This window comes from Tetrao urogallus, assembly GCF_951394365.1.
Source record: "Tetrao urogallus genome assembly, chromosome: 1".
NCBI classification, from domain to species: domain Eukaryota; kingdom Metazoa; phylum Chordata; class Aves; order Galliformes; family Phasianidae; genus Tetrao; species Tetrao urogallus.
Genome location: NC_136813.1, coordinates 95,797,471 through 95,819,361, shown reverse-complemented (window position 1 = coordinate 95,819,361; position 21,891 = coordinate 95,797,471). Strand labels below are relative to the sequence as shown.

General features: G+C 40.0%; 1 protein-coding gene across 1 annotated transcript; it reads left to right on the top strand.

Moving 5' to 3' along the window:
• Window positions 1-2,730: 2,730 nt before the first annotated feature.
• Window positions 2,731-21,203, top strand: CXADR (CXADR cell adhesion molecule; the record flags this gene model as incomplete). Its single annotated transcript, XM_079547678.1, has 7 exons — window positions 2,731-2,785; window positions 16,852-17,018; window positions 17,669-17,873; window positions 18,220-18,378; window positions 20,054-20,176; window positions 20,446-20,584; window positions 20,936-21,203. 7 exons carry the CDS (start codon window positions 2,731-2,733, stop codon window positions 21,201-21,203), a joined length of 1,116 nt encoding a protein of 371 aa, XP_079403804.1.
• Between the last annotated feature and the right edge of the window lie 688 nt (window positions 21,204-21,891).

Sequence of the window (21,891 nt, the reverse complement as noted above, 5' to 3'; positions counted from 1 at the left end):
TAAACTGAGATTTAAATTGTTAGATTGATTATTTCCAAGAAAAGTAGTGGCAAGTTGCAAGAATATGCAAGCATATTTGTTCAGTCTTTCAAGTTATGAAAAAATTAGTTTTGGATATACATGCCTGTCTCACCTCAGTATTTTGTAAATGCATTTTAAAATTACTTGTGAATTTGTGATTTATGTAAAAACAGTATTTTAAAACTTTAGCAAGATTTTACTGGTATTATTTCAAGGTACCTATATATACAGGCTGACACCGATCTATGAGTTCTCCTACATAGCTCTGATTCTTTTTTTGGGTTTGATCCAAAATGCTGGCATAAGTGGAAATTTGTTCAAGAAGTTTTGAACTTGACCTGTTTTATTGTGAGTGGAACAGCTTTGGTCATTTTCAAAGCTATTTTTTCCATTGTGGTGTTTAGAGTTCCAGGAATTATAGACCATTCAAAACCTACAGCATGTCACATCCTCTAATAAATCCAGTAGCTTTATGCCCTATTAGCCTGATCTGTCTTTGCAGTGGAGAAGAGTAGATTTTTTTTTATTATTTTTTTTTCTTTTTAATAGTAGTTGTCATTTAAACATTTTATGTTGATGGACTCTTCATTTGCTAATGCACGACAGTTTTCAAGAGTGTAAACACAACTGCATCAGCGTCCCTTTTGATTTAAATGAGAGGAATATTCTATCTAGGCTAGACAAAGTGTGGATTTCATATTTCTTGAATGCAGTACAGTATTTCTTCTAATTATTATCTGGGATCTGTTTTGCAGAAGGTTGAACATCTCCATTTTAATGATGAATCATTTTCTTTTTCTGTGATGACCACAATTGCCTTGCTTGACCATGATTACCATGCTTTCCATGGTATATAATTTATTTGTTGACACAAGTGGATATACAGCAAAAATCTCACTCATCCAGCCAGCCTAGGATTAAGACAGATTACCCTTTAAAGCACAAGTTTGTAGCACATGTAAGAAGTACATGAAAACAAAATCTGAATATTCCCACTTTGAGTTCCTGGTCTCCTTAACATAATATCACTTTGTTTCCTTTTATTCAGAGAAGGGAAAGACGATTCTATTTAGTCATTAACTAAAATGCTTGAAATCTCTTGATTTAAAATTCTGTGCTTTATGCGTAGTTTCTAGCATCTTATTCAGCAGATTTGTTACTGAAAGGAGATCTAACACATATTGTAGGTATTGCTGTGTCCATTATAGGAATTACTGTTTCCTGGCAAGATGTAAGCAGTACTTTAGCTGTGCTTTAATGGAAAACAGCAATGCATTTTCCTTATTTATCGAGAAAAATAAAGATTCTAAGCTGGTAGGTAAAAGCTGCAGCTTTATTTACAGCACACAACCATTCTGAAAGATGTCAGTGTACACTCATACATACATTACTCCAGCAGAAATGGAGACACCACCCATTTCATCAGTGGAAATCCCTAATTGAATGAATGGAGTAACACCTTCTCTGTAGCCAAGTAGACATTTACATCAAGGGCACAAAGGACTCGTTTCTTACATACTCATAAAATATAATTATATAAAAACATCAAAAAGAAATGACGAACAGTAATACAATTGCATTCAAAAGCCACGTTTGGGCTATACAGTCTGGACTACTTACGTTCTGTTTTTGTGTCAATAGTTTTATTACAATGATGTTCGTTAATATAGGCAGAGCAGTGGGCATGAAAAAAGAAGTGCTCACCATGCAGCTCATCCCTTTACTGGAATGAACAGTGATAACGGAAGGCCATTTGGGTCACTTAACACTGTGCCATGGGCACTTTACCCTGGACAGCCTGATCTAGTGGGTGACAACACTGCCCGTGGCAGTGGGTTTGGAGCTTGATGGTCTTTGAGGTCCCTTCCAACCCAAGCCATCCTATAATCTTGAGAACAAACTCTACAGGGTCTGCTTTATCTAACAATAAATGTAATGGACAGTTTTGCTGCACATGGAACACAACACAAACCACGTCCTGCTGGAATCAGCTGCGACTGCCATTTTGGGGGTCCTGCACCATGATGAAAGAAAGCCGCCCTACACCCCACTTCTGCGAGCCATTTTATCTTTCTTTTGTCCTTTTCTAGTTTTCCTCGATTTCGAATCATTCACAGTCAGAATACGTACGCTCCGCACAGGGCGAGAGCCACACAATACCGCGGCGTTGCCATGGGGACTGCCTCAGATCAGCCTTTCTCGGTGTCTTCCCCAACAGCCGAAGCCAGCAGCTATCGATAGGAAAAAGCGGCGCCTTTCTTTGACAGCGGCGTTCACACGGCGCTCTCAGCATCTCACTTCTGCTCCTTCAAACGCACTTCCATCTCCGGCCCTTCTGTCGGAACGCTCTGGTTAACACAACCTCGTACATATCACGATCGCTAAACGCAATAACGCTCGGCTTGGTCTTGTAGCACGCGGGAACAGCCGCCCTAGGGCGAGGATCGTTACTCTGCAGCCGCACCGGGCGACGCCGCTCTGCTGTGGGCACGTGCGGCCGCGCGGGAAGTTCGCAGCCACCCCGACGGGCGCAGAGCAGGCGGAAACCCCCCGGGGGCGGCCGGGCGAGCGGGCACGACGATACCCCGCGGGGCCGGGCCGGTGCCGGCCGGAAGTGACGGGCGCTTCACCTGCTGGGCGGTGCACGCGGGGCGGGGCGGCCGCCGGGAGTCGCGGAGAAGCAGGCGGTGGTGCCGCTCGAGCCGCGCTATGGAACCGCCGCCGTTGGTGCTGCTGGTGGGGCTGGCGCTGCTCGCCGTCGCAGGTGGGCGGCAGGACGGGCCCGGGACAGGGGAGGCAACGGGGTGCAGGTGGAAGGGAAGGACGGAAGAGGAGCGGTCGGGGCCGCGTTGGGCTGAGAGAAAGGGCGGCGGCGGCGGCGGCGGTGGTGGGGTTGGGGGCTTCTCCCGCCCCTCTGCCGGCCCCGGGGGTGCTGCCGAGCCCCCCCAGCCCGCGGTGTGGCCGCGTAGCAGGGTGCGTTGCGCTCGGCGCCCGGCGGGGCGGACCTGGGCTTTGTTCGCCGCCGCGTTTTGTCTTCTTTCTCTTCCTCGCCGCGTGCATCTGCCTGCTCGCCCCTTTCCCACCGCTCGGGCTTTGCGATTCCTTTCATTCCGCCTCTCTTTCTTTCACCGATTCAACTTCCAACGTGGTGGCGCTGAGGATTGCGAGAGCCGCTTCCACGCGGTTCCCGGCGAATGGAGCGTCCCGCCAGGTCCCCACGGCTGCGGGCAGCGGTACGGCCGTGCCCAGTACGCACAGCACGGTGTTTCCGCAGCGGTCCCTGCCCCGGTGCCTGCCGGCACCGCCCGGGAGTGAGTGGCTGCGGTGGGCGGCGAGGCTGCAGGCTGCCTGGGAGCGGGCATCGAGAGAGCCCGCCGGGGAAAACCGAACGTGGGGAGGAAATAGAGCCTGAGAATCTGCGTGGTTACTGCCTCTTCAGGGCTAGTCTCATTCTGGGAGGGTGGAAGAGACCTTGGTGTCTTATGGGGAGTGGCTGAGTGAAACGAGATTGTTCGATGTGGAGAAAAGGAAGCTCAAGGGAGCCTCTGCAATTCGCTGAAAGGAGGTTGTAGCGAGGTGGGGGTTGGCCCCTTCTCTCAGGTAACAGCGTGTAATGGCTTTACCTTGTTCCAGACGAGGTTCAGGTTGGATATTAGGAAAGCATTTATTCTCAGAAGGAGTGATGATGCAGTGACACAGGCTGCCCAGGGTGGTAGTGCAGTCACTGTCCCTGGAGGTGTTCAGAGACCACGTGGATGTGGCACTGAGGGACATGGTTAATGGGCACGGTTTGGGTGGGTTTGTGGTTGGACTGAGTGATCTTAGAGGTCTTTTCCAACCTTAACGATTCTATGATTTGGTGACTTCCAGAGAGCTCTTGCAAGTTTGATTGTTCTGGATTAAATGAGGATGACTGAGTTTTATGGTGGAAAAAGGGGGAAAATGAGGGATTGTGAGGGAGTAAAAGCATTTGAATTAAATACTGCGTCAAAACAGAAAAAGCATGTTTGTTCAATTGAAAAGTTGGCAAACACCTGGATAAATTGAGATCAATAAATCAGTTGAACCACGTGCAATTACTTGCACTTCCTTACTTCAAAAGTATCATTTGAACCAGAATTGTTTCAGACCTAAGTGAAACTACATAAGATGCCAAAACACCTACAGAGGTTAATGTTTAGAGCAAAGCATGTCAGGCAGATAGGGTTTGTTTCCTGTTGGAATGCTGATGCCATTGTTGATGTCACCTCTGTTTTGGGAAATTACTCACGGGATCAAAATTCTGTTTCACAGAGTGATGAGCTCTAATCCCTAGCATAAAAGGGTATTGGTAGCTCAGCATTAACTCGCTCTCTAAGCAGGAGTTGTGTAAGGACTATGAATTACAAGTATATAGAAGGTAGGTTAAGTTTTATATTAAAGTGTTTCTTGAAACAAAAGCTGTGAAAAAATGCTTGAGCAGAATCATATGCACTGCAGATGAGCAGGATCCTCTGCTATGAAATGTGATAATGCTATAAAGCTGGAGATTATTAACACATGGTGACGTGCAAAGCCACAACCAACCTTTACACCTTCACTTCTCTGAGGTGTGTGTGTGTGTGTGTCTTCAGACGTCACTGTGAAACTGGATGATTTCGTGTACTTCTTTCAAGTATTTGGCTTTCTGAGTGTGTGCTTTGATTAGGAGTGGCTTTGCTTATTTGATGGCATGGTTAGTTGAATTACTAGTCTGAAAGATGCACAAATCTCATAGTCCTCCGAAGGAAACAACTTAAAAATCTGTGCATCGCAAGTTAATACACCAGAGGTTGCTGGTGTTTTTTCCTCCACCAGGCTGAGTTAATATTTATGTCGGTGCTCCTGGCAGATGTTACTTCCTTTGCTGAGGAAATAGATACTGCTTTATGGACCAGAGTTAGAGGAAGGGAACTCGTGTAGTTGTGTGAAAGCTGTTGGTGATAGAGGGCTGTCTCATTGTTGAAGTCCTTGACTTTGTGGTTGTGGAGTAATTTTATCATGGTACTTCAGGGCTTAGTCTGTGTTATGTACTCGTTTTTTCCCACTCTTCTCTGTAAGCCTACTGTTTCTTGTTTCCATGTTACTAACAGTTGAAGATTGGAAATAAGCCTCCTGATTTGTACAGAATCAGTTATCTTGACTGTGCAAAACAGATGCTCAGCTATGCCATTCTGTGTTGAAAGAGAAAAGTGTTTGTATTTAAGCTGTCCCTGAACCCTGCTCAGGGCTGTAATATCTTTTCTAAGGTCAATTTCACAGTCATAAACTGAGAGCTTTCCTTTGCAGGAAGGAAAGAATTCATACAAGAACGTTTTGGGATATAAGGGGAGAACAGTCCTCTTTACCCCTATCATTGTAATTGGTCCTGTGTTGATTGTAGCCATTGCCTCTGTATTACTTGTCTGTGCAACTGATAGTTTCCTGTGGTGTTTTCTGAGTTGGTGCTTCTGGAGAATGCCCACACACAGAATGGATCGGTGTAGTGAAACTCAGTCTTCTGCTGTCTTGAGGACTTAGGATATGAATTTGACATTTAAATGGCTTTCTGCAACTGTACGAGCTTTTCTAAAGCTATTTTACTGATTCTTCTCCAACTGAAAATGCATGCCAAGCCTATGACAAATGACAACTTGATGTTATGTATTGTAGTTACAATAGTACAATAGGTCACGTCAAGTAGGTGGGGATTTCCAAAATGTGCATACTCTCTTTAAATTAATATTCTACAGCTGTCACCAACAAATCCTGGATTAGGATAATAGAAATGTTGAAAGTATACCTCTTCAGATGTTGAAATATTTTACTGATAAAATTGGTATTAAATTGTTTTCCAAAGGATGATGCAGAATTCTGGTGTAAGGGAGTGGAAACTCAGTGGCAGGTCATTTCGTAGGTCTTGTGATGATGCAAATTGATGCGTTGAGCTTTTTTTTTTTTTTAATTAATTTAAGCTTTCTGGAGCTCTTGATCATCTCAAGAGTAATAAGGGAATCACAGTCTGAGGTTGTCAGTGGCATTGAGCGTGTGTTTGCTTATTCTAACAGGAAGTGTGTTGTAAATATTTGTAACCCTTCCCTTGGTATACAGTAGTGGAGAAGTCGTCTCATTTGAAGCATGATAAAAGTTTTTGCAGGGTTTCAGAATGCTTGAGAATATATATAACTGCCAAACTTGCAGCTTTTAACAAAGAAGATACTAACATTTTTTCTTAATGTGTAATGGCAGAACACAAGCTTTCCATAGCTATGAGATGATTGCAAAGATAGATTCTAATCAGTGTTAACGCTTCTTAATATCTATACATCTATGGTGATCCTTTTAACCTTCAGGAAAGGTAGTAATGCACTGCACATAAATTCTTAGGAGTTATTTACTTTGAGAAGTGGATTCAGCTTGGTTCATGGTGGTAGGTTTTTGTATTTTTTTTTTTACAATACTAGCAGGTAACTTTGTACTCTACTAAATCCTGCGCTGTTTGAAGCTTTTTTTTTAATAGAAGATCAAGCTATTAGTTAAATGTTTGATAGGGCAGTTATGCTAGATTTTCTCAAAAACTATCATTAAGTGGTATTCGTGAAACTTACAGAAGTATTTCTGACAATGCTCGTGGAGAGCAGAACATGGTAAGTCAGCATTTGGTGGCTAGTACACTTTGTCAAGTATGCATAAGAGGGAACTTAAGCCTCTTCGTGTTTTTATGCAGCAATAGGATCGCAGTGAAGCTTAACTAGGAGAAATTTGACTATCTCTGGGATTAAATGATCATTGCTATCCTGGTCTCTCAAAATGCCGAGCTTGGTGCATTTGGTCTGCCGAGGAATAACTTCAGCAGTTTTCAGAGTTCAAGTACTTCTTAACTTTTAACATCACTGGACAGTGATCTGATGCTCAGAACTCTTCTCCTGTATTTCCCAAATCTTTTTATTTTAAGTAGTATGAAAAAAGCAGTAACTGATGTTGTTTGATACATCTAGTTACTGCTGTGACATCAATCTTAAGTTATGAATGACAGTCATCTTGCTTCATTTAATCTTCTGTTTATCTGAAGGTATTTTGTGCATTCTGCTGCAGAGATTATTGTAGCTTGTCACTTAGGTCTCCTGGCTGGCTCCCCTTGCTAGTTTCCTCTGTGTTGGATCAAGCCTCAGCTGCCTGTCTTCACTTTCAGTACTTGTCACAGCATTTTCCATAACTGACTCTGCTTTATATAGAAATGAAGCTAGCACACCTAAATGGGTTGTTTTTTTTTCAGCTTCTTTCACTTTTTTTTTTTTTAAGCAAAACAAAAAAACAAATACTTGTATGCTTTGCCTTTGATTCTATTTGTGAGTCAAGAAATTCCTTGTAACCATCTTCAAATCTATCTCAGCCTCAGAGTGTTATGAAATTCATTTGCCTCAGTGACCCAAGAGATGCATATACACCAAGGAGCTTGTTTTTGGGGCCAGTATTGTTTCATCATACTTCTTAATTAAATTAATCATTTGTTGTTTCTTGCATGTATTCATGAGCTTTTAATGGTAGGGACTCATTTTTTTTGCTCACATTGCAACTTCATTTCATGAAGCTTTTAGATGCTGTGTGAAACATTAAATATGTTTCAACAGTAGTATGGCTCAGCAGCTTGTAAGAAGAGCTCCCCTGCCAATTACATCAATTTAGTCATTGCTGGCTAAGTATACAGTCAGCTTATGTTGCCTTTTCTTTGAATTCCTCTTTTTACTAGTTTTTGTTGTACAGGGAGTAGTTACAAAAAGAGCCACTTCACCCTGTTGTCATGGGAGTGAGCAGGTGGCAGTGAAGCTGTAGTTTTGTGGGAATCTATTTCAGAAGCAGCTTGAACATACACAGATCCATCATCCTTGCTGGTAATTTCCTTTACCATGCAACTGTGTTAGTTGCGTGAGTGCATGATGAATGTGTCTGAATGGAGACTACTTAAAGCTTTCATTAGATTTATTTTACTTTAATCAGTTAAGTTTCATGATTTGAAACAAAAAAAGTTATTCCAGCAACCTTTCCTGGTGCAGGGCAGGAACAATCATTGGGGAGATGACAGAAGAACGTTTTTATTTTACTTATTTTTTTTATTTTTCCAAAGAGTTCTGCGCGATCAGTATTCTCCCATGTGAGAAAAATGTAACTGTGGCCTGAGGGAGCTTCATTAGGAAGTCTGACTAAATCAGACGGTTGAGTGGCTGGATTCAAGAATTATTCTTGCACCCTGTTTCAGGTGGTACCTGGCATTTGTCTGGCTCCATGTTGAGCCTCTTTAGGGAGTTTTCAAGTCAGAAAAACATTAAATTTGTGTAAGGTCAATTTTCTACCGGTACCTTTTCTTGATGTGACTCAATGAGCTAACTAGCCAGAGCTGTAAGAAAATGGTCAGCGGTAACCTCAGACCCATGCGAGTGGGATAGGTAGCTTGATTTTTTTGTCACTTCTTGGATTGTGTATTTGAAAACTGCATTGCAGGATCTTGAATTTTTGTGGCTGTGGGGTTGGAGCTAGTCCTGAGCCATTCAGCAGCATTAAGGAGCTCCTAAAGTACTCGATGGTCAAATGTTTTGCAGTTCAGCTCACTGCTGCATTTAACTTTCTGGCTATTTAGGGTAGATATTCAATTTCTTTGAGCATATTCCTTTCCTTCTGTTTACCTACATGTGGAGAGAGAAGGGAAAGCAAAACCAAGCTGGCATTGTGTTGCTTACTTTAAAGCAGCACCACATTAAAGATAATTAACAGTTGAACAACAACAAAAAAACTAACGCTACTGAATAAAATAACTTTCCCTCTTAATGTGAAACTTGCATGTGCTAGAAAAAAATGTTTCTTGTTCACTAGCTCGGAAGAGCTCAAACTCCTTTACTCGAGTGAAAGTAATATGGCTGCTCAGTTAAGTGCTTGATTGGACTTGAACTCCCTAATGCATTGACTGACGGATGTGCCTCATGCTTTCATGCTGCAAAAGGGCTGCTTCATTCATTTTCCTTTTAAATGCTATCAAATTGACAGGAAAGAAAAACAGAATCATGTAGCTTGATTGCTTAGTGAATATAAGCCTTCAATATCAAATGGAGTGATTGATAAATGTGATTTGCAGGGCTGGTAGTAAAAAACAACGGCTGCAGTTGATGTGGACTTGGGTGCAGAGGCAGGCTTTTGTGTGTGTTGGTGTCAGAATATGTGGGGTTTTTTCTTTTTCTTTTTTTTTTTTTTTTTTGCTTTGATTATGAAAGTCTTTGCAATGGTTGGGTGCCGTTTCTTTTTACTCTCCTGAGTACTATGTATGGATGGGTCCTTAGACACCTAGTTGCATAAAGGTGTGCTATGATTACATCTGGTGCAACTTCATGTGTCCATCTAGGTTGTTGCCACTTTCAGAGATGACTTTGGGTTCCTTCTTCCTTTCCCTACTGTCTACAGTCAGTGTAGTGCAGCAGCTGAATGAATTCATTGAACGCGTTAATTAATTTGAATCACTCTGTGGTTGTGCAGCGTGGGGATGAGCAGTGCTTTTACTCTTGAGAGCTGGGAGCAGCTTGGTTAGTGTAGGTGTAATGTGAATTTCTTTCTGTGGGTGGGGTTCCAAAGCAGCATAGTAAGCAAATCCTTATGAAGGCTGCGGTATCCCCACAGCTTTTACGTGTGTGGCTTTGTGCTCCTGAAATGTGCTTAGTAATTCAGAGAATTCAGTCTGGAAAGAAGTACATGTTCATGGTGCGTGAACAATTTTAATCAGAGTCAACTGTTTGGTTTTCTACTTCTTTGCATTAAGTGTTTTTCTGTCAGAAAAGGAGATGACAGAATCAGAATTAAGGGTGAAGGGGCAGCTTCTGTGTCCAATGTGGTCCAGTTGCCTGTCACTTAATATTGAAGATTGAACTGCTGCATACTTAATTGTTTGGATGTGACCATGCGTTAAAACTCAGGATTCATAGTGTTCTTCCACAGATGTTTCCCTAAACAATATTTCTTTGCTTAAAATCAATCACAGTTTTTGTTATATGCCTTCCCCCTGTATGCGTGGCCCCTTCCCTACTATTTCAAGCCTGTCCTTCGCTTCAGCAATGAGATACCAGCTCTCCCACTCTAAACATGATAAGCATGTCCCTCTTAAGTAAGGTCATCATTTGCTGTGGTTGCTAGGATACTTGGCTAATGACTTTTGGGTTTAGCTACAAAAAAAACCCAAAACTTAAGAATGTACTGAGCAACTTAGGAACACAAGGACAGCAAAGAAAGGAATATTGGGTAGAATCTGAAGAATGTCAAAGGAAAAGAAGTAAAATGTGAGGAGGAAAAAAGTTCAGTAAAGCTTAAGCCCATGATTTTTAGGTCTTTGTTGCATAACTTTCAAACATTTCAGTGAGTTACAGTTGGGAATGAAATTTAAAATCATGCTATGTGTGTGCAGTATTTGTAGGTTTGTTTGTAGTCCTGTTTGTTTTATAGCTATTTAAATAAATGTTCTTTATGAGACTGGGAGAAGGAACAACTTCTAACTTCATTGTGCAGTATGTTTTAAACTGGAGTTTGAGGATGCAACTCTGCACTATTAGAACAAGTTATTAACTTGATCCCCCCTGAGAACTTTTTTATAACAAGTCGGTAATATCCAGACTGAAATATTTTTGTCTTCAGAAAGACAGTATGCTTAGCCTGTTTCTTGTTGGTTTTAGTGTTTTGTTTTTCCTGTGTGTAACTTGAAAGGATTTATGGATTCAGATGATCTCAGAGACTTTGCAATTTAACTTATTTCTGAATTAATGTATTTTGTCAGATTTCTTAGGGATAGACAGATAAGTTTAAGGTGGTGTTTGTGAAATTCTGAATTACAATCAGTCTTTTTGAGCTTTTCTACCAAAATTGTGAGCTCAGATTGGCAAAACTCTTCAATTTTTAGAATGGGTTCAGTTTCAGATTTTGTGTTGCTTAAAACCTTGTTTCTGTGAGTCTGGTGACTGAATGGTGGAAAGGAATATAAGACTGTCCCTCAGGAATCCTAGACCCTCAAGATAAGAGAGAGAGAAGGCAGAAAGGAAGACTCCCCTTAGTAAAAGAGGATCTGGTCAGAGATTAACACAGTGCACACAAATACATGAGCCCCAATGGGATGCATCCAGAAGTGCTGAGGGAGCTGGCAGAAGTGATTATCAAGCTGCTCTCTATCATCTTTGAAAGGTCATAGAGAATGGGAGAGGTGCCTGAGGACTGGAGGAGAGATAATGTCACTCCACTCTTCTGAAAGGGTAAAGGAAAGGAGCTGAGAAACTACAGGGCAATTGGCCTCACATCTGTCCTTAGGAATGTGGTGGAACAGTTTATTCTGGGTGTCAGCTCCAAGCAAGTGGAAGAGAAGATTGTGAGTAGTCAACATGGATTTTCAAGGGAAAATCATGCTTGACCAATCTGATAGCCTTCTATGATGTCTACTATGGCTGGGCACATAACAAGAGAGCAGTGGATATAGTGTGTCTTGGCTTCAGTGCAAGGCTTTTGACACTGTATCCCATAAAATCCTCATGGGTAGGTTTAGGAGGTGTGGGATGGATGGGTGCACAGTTAGGTGGATTGAGAACTGGCTGGTGGAGCTTGGAGGGTTGTAATCATTAGTGCTAAGTCTAGCTGGGGGCTTGTAGCCCTGTAGCTAGTAGTATCTCCCAGGGTATGATACTGAGTCCAGTCTTGTTCAACGTGTTCATCAATGACTTGGATGAAGGGATAGAGTGCATCCTCAGCAATTTTGCAGATGATACAAAACTGGGAGGAGTGGCTGACGCAGAAGGTTGTGCTGCCATTCAGTGAGACCAGGACGGACTGGAGACTTGGGCAAGGAGGAGCATTAAGAGGTTCAACAAGGGCAAGTGCAGAGTCCAACACGTGGGGAGCAACAACTGCATGCATCAATACAGGTTAGGGGCTGATCTACTTGGAAGGAGCTCTGTGGATAAGGACTTAAGCGTCTGGTGGACAAGAGGCTGACAACGAGCCAATATTGTGCTCTTATGATCAAGAAAGCCAATGGTATCTTGGAATGTATTTAAAAAAAATATGGCCAGCAGATTGAGAGTGGTCCTCTCACCTCTGCTCTGCCCTAATGGTGTCACATTAGGAGTTCTGTGTCCAGTTCTGGGCTCCCCGGGTCAAGAAAGACAGCTACTGGAATGAGTGCAGCAGAGGGCTACAAAGATGATTAGGGCCTTCGGAGCATCTCCTGTATGAGGAAAGGCCGGGAGAAGTAGGACTGTTTACCTTGGAGAAGAATGAGGGGAGTTCTTATTAATGCTTAGAAATATCTAAGGAGCGGGAATGGTGGCACGCTCACTGCTGGTGCCCAGTGACAGGACATAGCACAGCAAGAACTAAGTGGAACATAGGAAGTTCTATACAAATACGAGAAAGAACATCTTTACTTTGAGAGTGACAGAGCACTGGAACTGGCTGCCCAGGGGTGGTGGAGTTTCTGCTCTGGAGTTATTCAAAACTGACCTGAACACTTTCCCTGAACCTACTGCAGGGAACAGCTTTAGCAGAGGAGTTGGGTGATCTCCAGATGTCCCTTCCAAACCCCTAAGATTCTGTGATTGTTTTTAATAGTCCAGTCCTCCTTGACATGGAAGCAGATGAAAAGTTAGAAAACAAAAATAGGGAGAACTTAAATACGTGATTTGAGGAAGTGATTCCACCCCAGTTACTTTGAGGCTGGCCACAACTGGGAGACTACTCAGTGAATGTGCCTCAAATCAGTGATGTTCCCCACCATGATTGTTCAGACAAAGTGAAGTTTGGGGAAAAAAAACCAAACCCTGTTTGGAGACCCAGCACTGTAGTTGATTGTCCAGGTGATACAACTTTACCAGAACCATTCTGATGTGGATTTTTTCCCTGTTTTTGCTGTAAATGCTCTGTTCGTTCATTAGCTTTCTCTTTGTAGCTTATGGCAAAACCTTCCTTGACGCTGATAAACTGCACTGGTTTGTGCAAAAAGTGTTCTGAAAGCTTACCTAGACCAGTTCTCAGACTATTTGATTGTTCAACTTTATCCTGCTGTTGGTAAGGCAGATTACATGAAATGTGAAAGAGGTTTAAATTCTAGTCTTTACTAACACTGTCTGTATAAATTTCAAGCTGTTGTTTGGAAAATGCTTTATGGGTTTATTTTTGTGAAATATTGTCTTGAACAAAATGGGCTCAGAAGAAGGAGGTGTGTCTGGGATGAGAACCGAGAGTTATATCTCATCTTTTTTTAGGCTAGTGCCCTTATTCATGGATCTTTAATTTCTATGGCTCCATAAACTTGGGATGTTTTCTGCACAGTAGAGGTGGTGTGGCTCTGGTATACTTGCAGAAAGTACTATATTGGTGGATAGGAAATGCAGGTGTGAACATCTGAATGTTGTGTTCAGGGATTAATGTGTCCTACCTAGGCTAGTAAAGGCAGGCAGGTTTTTATCTTTGCTGATCTATTTGTAGATTGGGCCATTTAAGTAGAGCGGTATGTGGTTTGTTCATGTCAGTAGCTGTGGAAGTGTTTGATGTAGAAGCGTTTCAGATTTTTGCTGAAGTGGTGTGTTGGTGTTTTTTGGTTTTACTACTTACTGTGAACTGTGCTTTACTTATGAAATCTTTTGTAGCATTGTATGATAAGTGTCAAACATTGGCTTGTATAATGTATTAAACATTAACTGTTTGAAACTTATTAAGCTAGTATAGTACTTTCTCTGCTTTGCAATTGGCTTTTGCCAGTGCTATATTGTCATCAAAATCTGAATTATCTGCAGAACTCTGAAATTACTGCATACTAAAACTTGCTCTTTAGATACTTATCCACTACAGATACAGAAGCAGTACTGCTGTGCCATTAAAAGTAATAGACTCGCTGTGGTTGAGAGGCATGTTTGGAAGTGAAATGGTGAGTTATTTTTTTGAGACTGAAGTCTGTCAAGAAGGCATTAGGTCACAGATGTGCAGGCAAACATTTGTAACCTGTGCTTGAAAGAAGAGTCTCTTAAGTTAATTTTATAGCTTGCACTTCAGAAAACACTAATATACATTTCTGACTGTCTCTGGTATTTCCTTCTTAAAACCTCATTTTATGAAGAAACTTCAATGCACCTACAAGCATCTGCTTACAAGCAAGTATTGGCAAACAATCTGGTTTTTGGAGAGTTTGTTAGTAAAGTTGAAGTACTTTGCAAATGCAGGTCTTGTATGGATCAAATATGATTTTAAGAGCAGCAGCAAAACACATGAACTCATTTCTTAATTCATTTAGAAGCTGTCTGTGCTTCTTTGCAGTTGTGCTCCGTGGTGCTTGCTGCTTCAGCACTCAGTTTGAGCCTGAGGGCAGTGCTAGTCCAGCAGTTTACCTCTGTTGTGCCTGTCCCCTCTGTTTTCCAGTTGCCATACTTCTTGCTGTTCCTGCTGATTGATTCTCTCTCATGTTACCTATTTAGGGAGGGATTGTGTTCTCTGGGTTACATAACACTACCATAGCAGTACTATCCAATTGCCGGAAATGTTTACATCAAGCTTAAATTTACACTTCGCTTTGTGTAAGCCAGAAATCCAGAATTTCAGTGTATCCTGAGCTCTTTACATTCATTTAAAAAAAAAAAAAAAATATATATATATATATATATATATATATATATATATATATATATATATAAACTAAGTAAAGACAAAATTTGTTGAAAATTTACCTTCTGTTACTTCTGCTGGAATGTAGAATGCATTCTCCATTTATTGTGTTTTCTATATTGAAGACTTGTTTACAAGCGATACTAAAATAAATTCCATCCATTTGTATCAAGCATTCAGTTTTTCCTAGATTAAAAATATAATCCTAATGTAGCTCCCTAAGCTTTGTTTCACTTGAGGGGTATTTGATGTTATGCCTAAATATTCAGAAAGAATATTCAGAAGAACACAGATTTTCTCTGTCTGATAGAGTCATAATAGCACTAAGATGCCACAGGTGATCCACTCATGTTTTGAGGAGTGTACTAGGGGATGAGCAGAAGTTGAGTATTTCTGATTGGAGCGGAAACTGAAGAAGATGAGGGCAGTTTGGTGACAGTATCATTTGATCATTTATGTGCATTAGCTTTGCATAGATCTTTAATGCATTTACTGGTGACCTCAGTCATCTACTTTTCTGCTGCAAGCAGAGTCAACAGTGAGTTCTTTAGTCTTACATCATCTGTGACTAAACCACTGTCCTTGCTTTCCTTTGTGAGTCTTTATGCTTATGTAGTAGTAGAAGCTTTTCAAGACTACCAATCCTGCAGCCAGCTGTTAACTCACAGTGCCTGTGCTCCCAGTTCCTTTTCCTTTGCCCTCAGTTTTGTAGTCACCCTTGTATCAAGTTGTCTTTAGTAAGCATGGATCGGATGCCAGTAAGAGTAGGTAGTAGTAATGATTTAAACAAAACAAAAAAAGGAATAACAAACAGTAGTAGCAATAATACTGTAATAGTTGAAGGATCAGAGGAACCTTGGCAGTCTCTTAACACTGAATCTGTCTAACCCATCTTTGCCCGCTTATTTGGCAGCAGGTGGGTGTCTGCTTTACAGAAGGGAATTTCCAGCTAGTTTGACCTGCCACTACCTCCTAGTGCTAGTGCTTGATTCAAACCCAGCTGGCTCTGACATCTCCTTCAGCTAAGATGCTTGCTTCTTCTACCTGTCAATTCTAATATTGACTAAATGGGAAAAATAAATAAACCAAGTAGAAAATAGCTTAGCATGCCAGCATTCTTAAGAGTTGTAGAGATTTTTTGAAGAGATTATTTTGTCCATTCCTTCCAGATAAAGCAGTCCCAAATTCACAATAATTTTGTCAGTCGTGGTTGACTTTTTCACTGTTTCATTCGTTTTACCAACAGTTTTCTTTATTCATTCTGAATGTCATTAGACATTTTCTGTATTTTCCTTTTTCAATAACTGTAATGTCAAAATTTTCAGCAGCAGCCTTTTCATGTATTTAGCTTTGTATGGGACTTGAATTATGCAAAAGCTGAAAGATGCAACTGCCAGTTGGATATGATTCCAAACTAGCAGTAACAAACTTTGTATTGTGTTTAATCACAGAATCACAGAATTGTAGGGGTTGGAAGGGACCTCCAGAGATCATCGAGTCCAACCCCCCTGCCAAAGCAGGTTCCCTACACCAGGTTGCACAGGTAGGCGTCCAGGCAGGTCTTGAACATCTCCAGAGAAGGAGACTCCACCACCTCCCTGGGCAGCCTGTTCCAGTGCTCCGTCACCCTCACTGTAAAGAAGTTCTTGCACATGTTTGTGCGGAACTTCCTATGCTGCAGTTTCCAGCCGTTTCCCCTTGTCCTGTCTCCACTCACCACTGAAAACAGTCTGGCCTCGCCATTCTGCCCCCCACACCTTAGATATTTATAGACCTGGATCAGGTCCTCTCTCAGTCTTCTCTTCCCAAGGCTGAACAGACCCAGTTCACTCAGCCTTTCCTCATAAATATAATAACTTCACAGGATTTCTCGGGTAGTGATAAAAGTTTGATGTGATTTTTTTCAGTGATATACTTGCCATACAAGAAAAGTGTATGACAGATTTGAAAAAGGAATTATGTAATTCTGATTTTTTTTCTTAATGAGCAGATGATTTTAGATAAGCAGCTGAGAGAGCTATTTGAATAATCTACACATTATAGACATACAGAGATTGGTTTTAGGCGTTATTTTTCTAGAAAGATATATTAATGTGCAATAGAACACTTACTGTGGAAACTGCATGTGAAATGCTTTTAAAACAAAAATATTTTTTTTAATAGGTCTTACAAGAAGCCTATCTATAACTTCAGCTGAGTCAGCATTTGAAAAAGCTCAAGGAGAGAGAGTTACATTGCCGTGTACTTTTGTACTCTCAGACGAGGATGTAGGCACACTAGATATTGAGTGGGTCTTGATACCAGCAGATATTCAGAAGAAAGAAGAAACAGTAAGTAAAAACTTTAATTTTTGGCAGCTCTGATTGAGTTACTAAACTAGTTCAAAGTGTGAACTTCAGTAGTGACTCTTTCGACTTTCACCTCTTCAAGATGGCATGCGTGTGGTCTTAAACTACTTTGAAGCACCAAGGTGGAAGTTTTGAAATAGTAAGAACGTTGCAGTATTTTGTACTTAATCCTCTACTAACTGTAAACAACTCTAAAATTAAAAATGATTCAGAGAACAGAAGACTTTGCTCTTGTACACCTACATTATTTACCCTGATTGAGGGTAGTCATTCATGAGAATTTGGTCTCAAATGTACTACGTCTTTGTTAGATATTAACTATTTCATTTATTCTGAAGTCTGAGAACTTCTTTAGCAGAGATTTTACAGAATGAAGATTAGATAAATAGTTTTCTTTAAGACAGAAGACAGTGTTGACATCCTGTCACTTGAGCAGGTATTGCGTGGAGTATTTCTTAGAGCATTTTGTGTGGTGTTATTTAGAAAAAAAGGTACATCGTGCCCTGGGATTAATTTAAGCAGTAAAGAGAAGTTGCTAAAAATCTGAAGATGCTTGCTTTTTTGTTTTTTGTTTTTTTCTTCAAATGCTTATATGCGAAGTAGAGTCCTGAACTATATTTTTTCTTTTACAGATAATTCTGTATTCTGGAGATAGGATTTATAATCATTATTATCCTGCTCTGAGTGGGCGGTTGCAATTTACTAGTTCTGATCCCAAATCTGGTGATGGTTCAGTGGATATCTTGAATTTAAAGTCGGCAGATACTGGCACATACCAGTGCAAAGTGAAGAAGGCTCCTGGAGTTGAAAGCCAAAAAATACAGCTGAATGTACTTGGTAAGCAAGTTTTTTTTTTTTTTTTTTCTTTCTTGAGTTTTCAATGGCATATTTGTGTTTATGCTATCCTTCATTTGATATATACAATGAAAACGTATGTAGGGCAAAGTCACACTGAATCTACAGTAGTGCATCCATTATTAAGTCTTCAGGACAGGGGCGGGCAAAGGAAATAATGGAGTTGATGAGCGTTTAAAAAAATTTTGCATTTGATTTGTATTTCATAGAATTTTTTTCATTCTTACAAGGGCTTTTTTGTACAAAATTTCTATAGTAAAATGTGCTGATGAACTAAAACATTACTATTGCAATTGTGACTTATTAATTCAGTAATATTTTGTTTCAGTAAAGCCAGCAAGCACTAAATGCTCCATTGAAGGATCACAGGAGATTGGAAAGGACATTACATTGAAGTGTGCATCACAAGAAGGAACCCCACTTTTGTATTATGACTGGAGAAGAGTAGTAACTGGCACACAAGGACTTCCTGCAACTTCCGTGCTAAGTATTGTCAAGCTTTAAGTATTTCAGAATAATAAATAATAAAGATTGTATTCATATTTTTGACATATTTTGACCTGTTAGCAGCTTTATGCATGCTTTTAATATAGAGCAGTATAGAGAAGTGTCACTTCTATCCTTTCAATGGGTAATAAAACTGACATTTAAACAAGCTACTCCAAGTTGAGAGAGATCTTTACCATTAGGCTTGCAGGATCATGCTCATCTCTGCATATATATGTTTTGACTGCTCTAGCTTGCTGATTCTTGGCTGCTTTTCTGTTCATGTGGATGGGGTAAAGAGTCAGAATAGAATCTAGACCAGTGGTTTGAACTGCGTTTTCGAAACCAGAAATGAAACTTGAATTTTAGTAGGGATTGAAGTGAGAGCTTCAATTCCTGATCAAGTTAATGAACTGCTTAGTTAAGAAGGGGAGAGAATACATATCTGTAGAAGAAAAATTGTCATGAGTAAAGGAAGAGAGAAGGTTGTCTCTCTTCTTATGTGTTAACATCCAGGAAAGAATTTTCTTAAAAATGTTGGGTGGTAAATTGAGAATTGTTATTGTGGCAATATTGGATTTTTTTCTTGTGAAAACTTAATTGCTGAAGTTTATTAGAAAAATTGATTTTACTCATTTTGTCAGTTCAGTTCATTGGTAGTCTGTGAGTTCTGACTTTGAAAGTTATTCTGGAATATTTTATGTGATTATGCATCTGAAAAACCTTGTGCTGTTCTTCTTGAGCTTGCCTTGTGGTAGTGCTATTTGATATATCCTATTTCTTGTTTTGACAACAAGCAGTTAGTTACTAGTGTCTCTGTATCACTCAGGACCTTAAGTTTCTATTGTTCTCTCTTCATCCACATTGCAAGTTTGTCTCATAAATAAACTTGACAGTTTTAGTGCTGAACAAGAATGAGGAAGTATATGAAAATGGTGTGTAACATCATAAAGCTACTGTTGCTTCGGGTTTGGGATTGTAGGATCCTGAGCACTGAATGTGCTGTCAAGAACCTAGATGCTGCTTAACTTCAGCTGAAAGAGTTAGGTCTTTGTGAGATTCTTTCTTACTGTGATGTAGTCTCTTGCCAGCTTTGGGTTTAAGTGCTGATGGCAAATCTATGAGCGGTCTAAGCGTTTAAGCCATTTGAAGTTCATATAGTAAAATCTCAAAGGTAGTTACCAATTGCTTTGAAAGCCTTAGGAAGAAGATTTTTCTGTTTTCACTCTGTCAGCCTATCTAGAGTTAGGTGGTCACCCACTGGATCAGCCTTTCGTGTTGAACGTGAGTTCTGCTGACATCTGAGATGGCTGCATAGAGTTACTTTATATACAGAAGAGAAGGTGACTCCTTTGGGATGCAGATAATGTACTGTATTTTAAAACACGAGGTTTAGGGTGAGAGAACTTGCCGTTTTAAGCATCCTTTTTTTTTTCCATTGACAGAGCAATTTGAAGGCTTTAATACTATAGTCAATTTCTGTGGCATAAATTTCTACTAAAGTAAAAGGCTTTTGCAAATAGTAGCATTCTGTGGTGTAGTAAACTTGTGGTTTTATTGTTTTCAATGTGGCATTTTTAGTTAGGATTTCATGTATGTGCTTGATTAATCTATTGCACTGAATTGGAAATTAAACTTCAGTAAATGGTAAAACCATTTCTTTTTATTCTTTGTAGATAAAAATACAGGGGAACTTCTTTTGAAAAATGCCTCTAAGGACTATTCTGGTACATACAATTGTGTTGCTTCAAACCGAGTTGGCACAGATGAATGTTCTGTTGAGCTGAATGTCACCCCTCGTAAGTGTTCACTATGTAGTAGTCACGTAGCATTTTATGTATTTGAATAATCTCGTTTCTCTTTAAAAGTTTAAAAGCAACACACACTGTTTTGCAGCTGAGGGTTGCTGCTTTAATTTTGTACTTTGCCAAAAATTTGATTTTTTTTTTCTTTGTGTAGAAAGATACAGTTCTCCTGTCATTCTAAATCATAGAATTGAAATTTACCTCTATTTCAACTGATAGATTAAGTTTGACGTTTAAATGCTATTGTAATTTATCTATTCTAGCTATAAATACAGCTGGTGTAATTGCTGGAGCTATTCTGGGAACTCTGTTGGGTCTTGCCTTATTGGCTTTTCTTGTCTTCTGTTGCTGTAAGAAGCATAGAGAGAAGAAATATGAGAAAGAAGTACATCATGAAATCAGGTAATGACATGCCTACTTTGAGGTACTGCTTGAAAATTAACTTCTAAGTGTCTTTCTGCAAGGGAGATAACTAGTAGTGGGATTTCTGTTTCAATCTGGTAAATTTATTAAAACACTAACAATTTATCTGAGAACTTGTTTTGAATATGGTGTAGGTAGTCAAGTCTACCTACTTTCAGTAAAGATCTTAAAGAAAATGAGAACTTTCTTTTTTTTTTTTTTAACAAACAACATTTTTGTCTGCTGAGTCAGAATGAAAAGAAACAAATGGAAACGTTATTATGTAAGCTGCTGCATAGTAGTAATAGTGACTGAACTCTTGTTGTGCAACTGTTCTCTCTTTTCTTTCAGAGAAGATGTTCTGCCTCCAAAAAGTCGCAGTTCAACAGCGCGCAGCTACATAGGCAGCAATCGTTCTTCTCTGGGTTCAATGTCTCCCTCAAATATGGAAGGATACTCCAAAACTCCATATAGCCAGGTTCCAAGTGAAGACTTTGAACGTGCTTCTGGTCAAAACCAAACCATTGCATCTTCAAAGGTAGCTGCACCTAATTTAAGTAGAATGGGAGCTGTCCCTGTGATGATTCCAGCACAAAGCAAAGATGGGTCCATAGTATGAAATATTAATTTAAGACCTGTTTTTTTTTTTTACGTGTTTGTTGTAAGTATTAGAGAGAACTACAGTATTCCAACCCTCATTTAAACAATGGCATGCAATTTTCCTTGAAGAAAATGTGTAGGTTTGAAAAGCCACCAATTCTCATTTTTAATTTTAAATTTATTAGTGTGTAACAGCTGAACTATTGAAAGTGTGAAAGTTCCTAAAATATCAGGTTTGGATTTCTGGTGGCTTACTGAAGAGACACTATTAGCTGATGTGCAGTTTTCAGAATCTGAAAGAGCAACACAACTGAGAAGTAACAAAACTGTTTCATATGTAGACTGAAGTTCCTCAGTTCTTGAAGCTTTATTCTCAATCTTGGAGTAACAGGACTATTTTAATTTGGCCACTGTCTGATGAACTTTCAGTGGGGATGAAGTACTGAGGATGAATTTGAATTCTGCTCAAACTCAGAGGATTTATGCAGTTCTTTAAATTGGTATGTTTGTCTGGAGTGTTTCCTGAGTTAGTATCTCAGGGACTGCCAGTCATTTGGTTGGTTCAGTTAATTTAATGAATCTCTTCTGAGTTTAAAGTCACAGAGAGTAGAAATGTGAAAAGAGATTTTGCAAGCTCCTTGTAATCAGAATTTTACTGCAATAACTAGTTCTAGCAGTGTCAGATAGCTAATTTATCCTATGTAAAC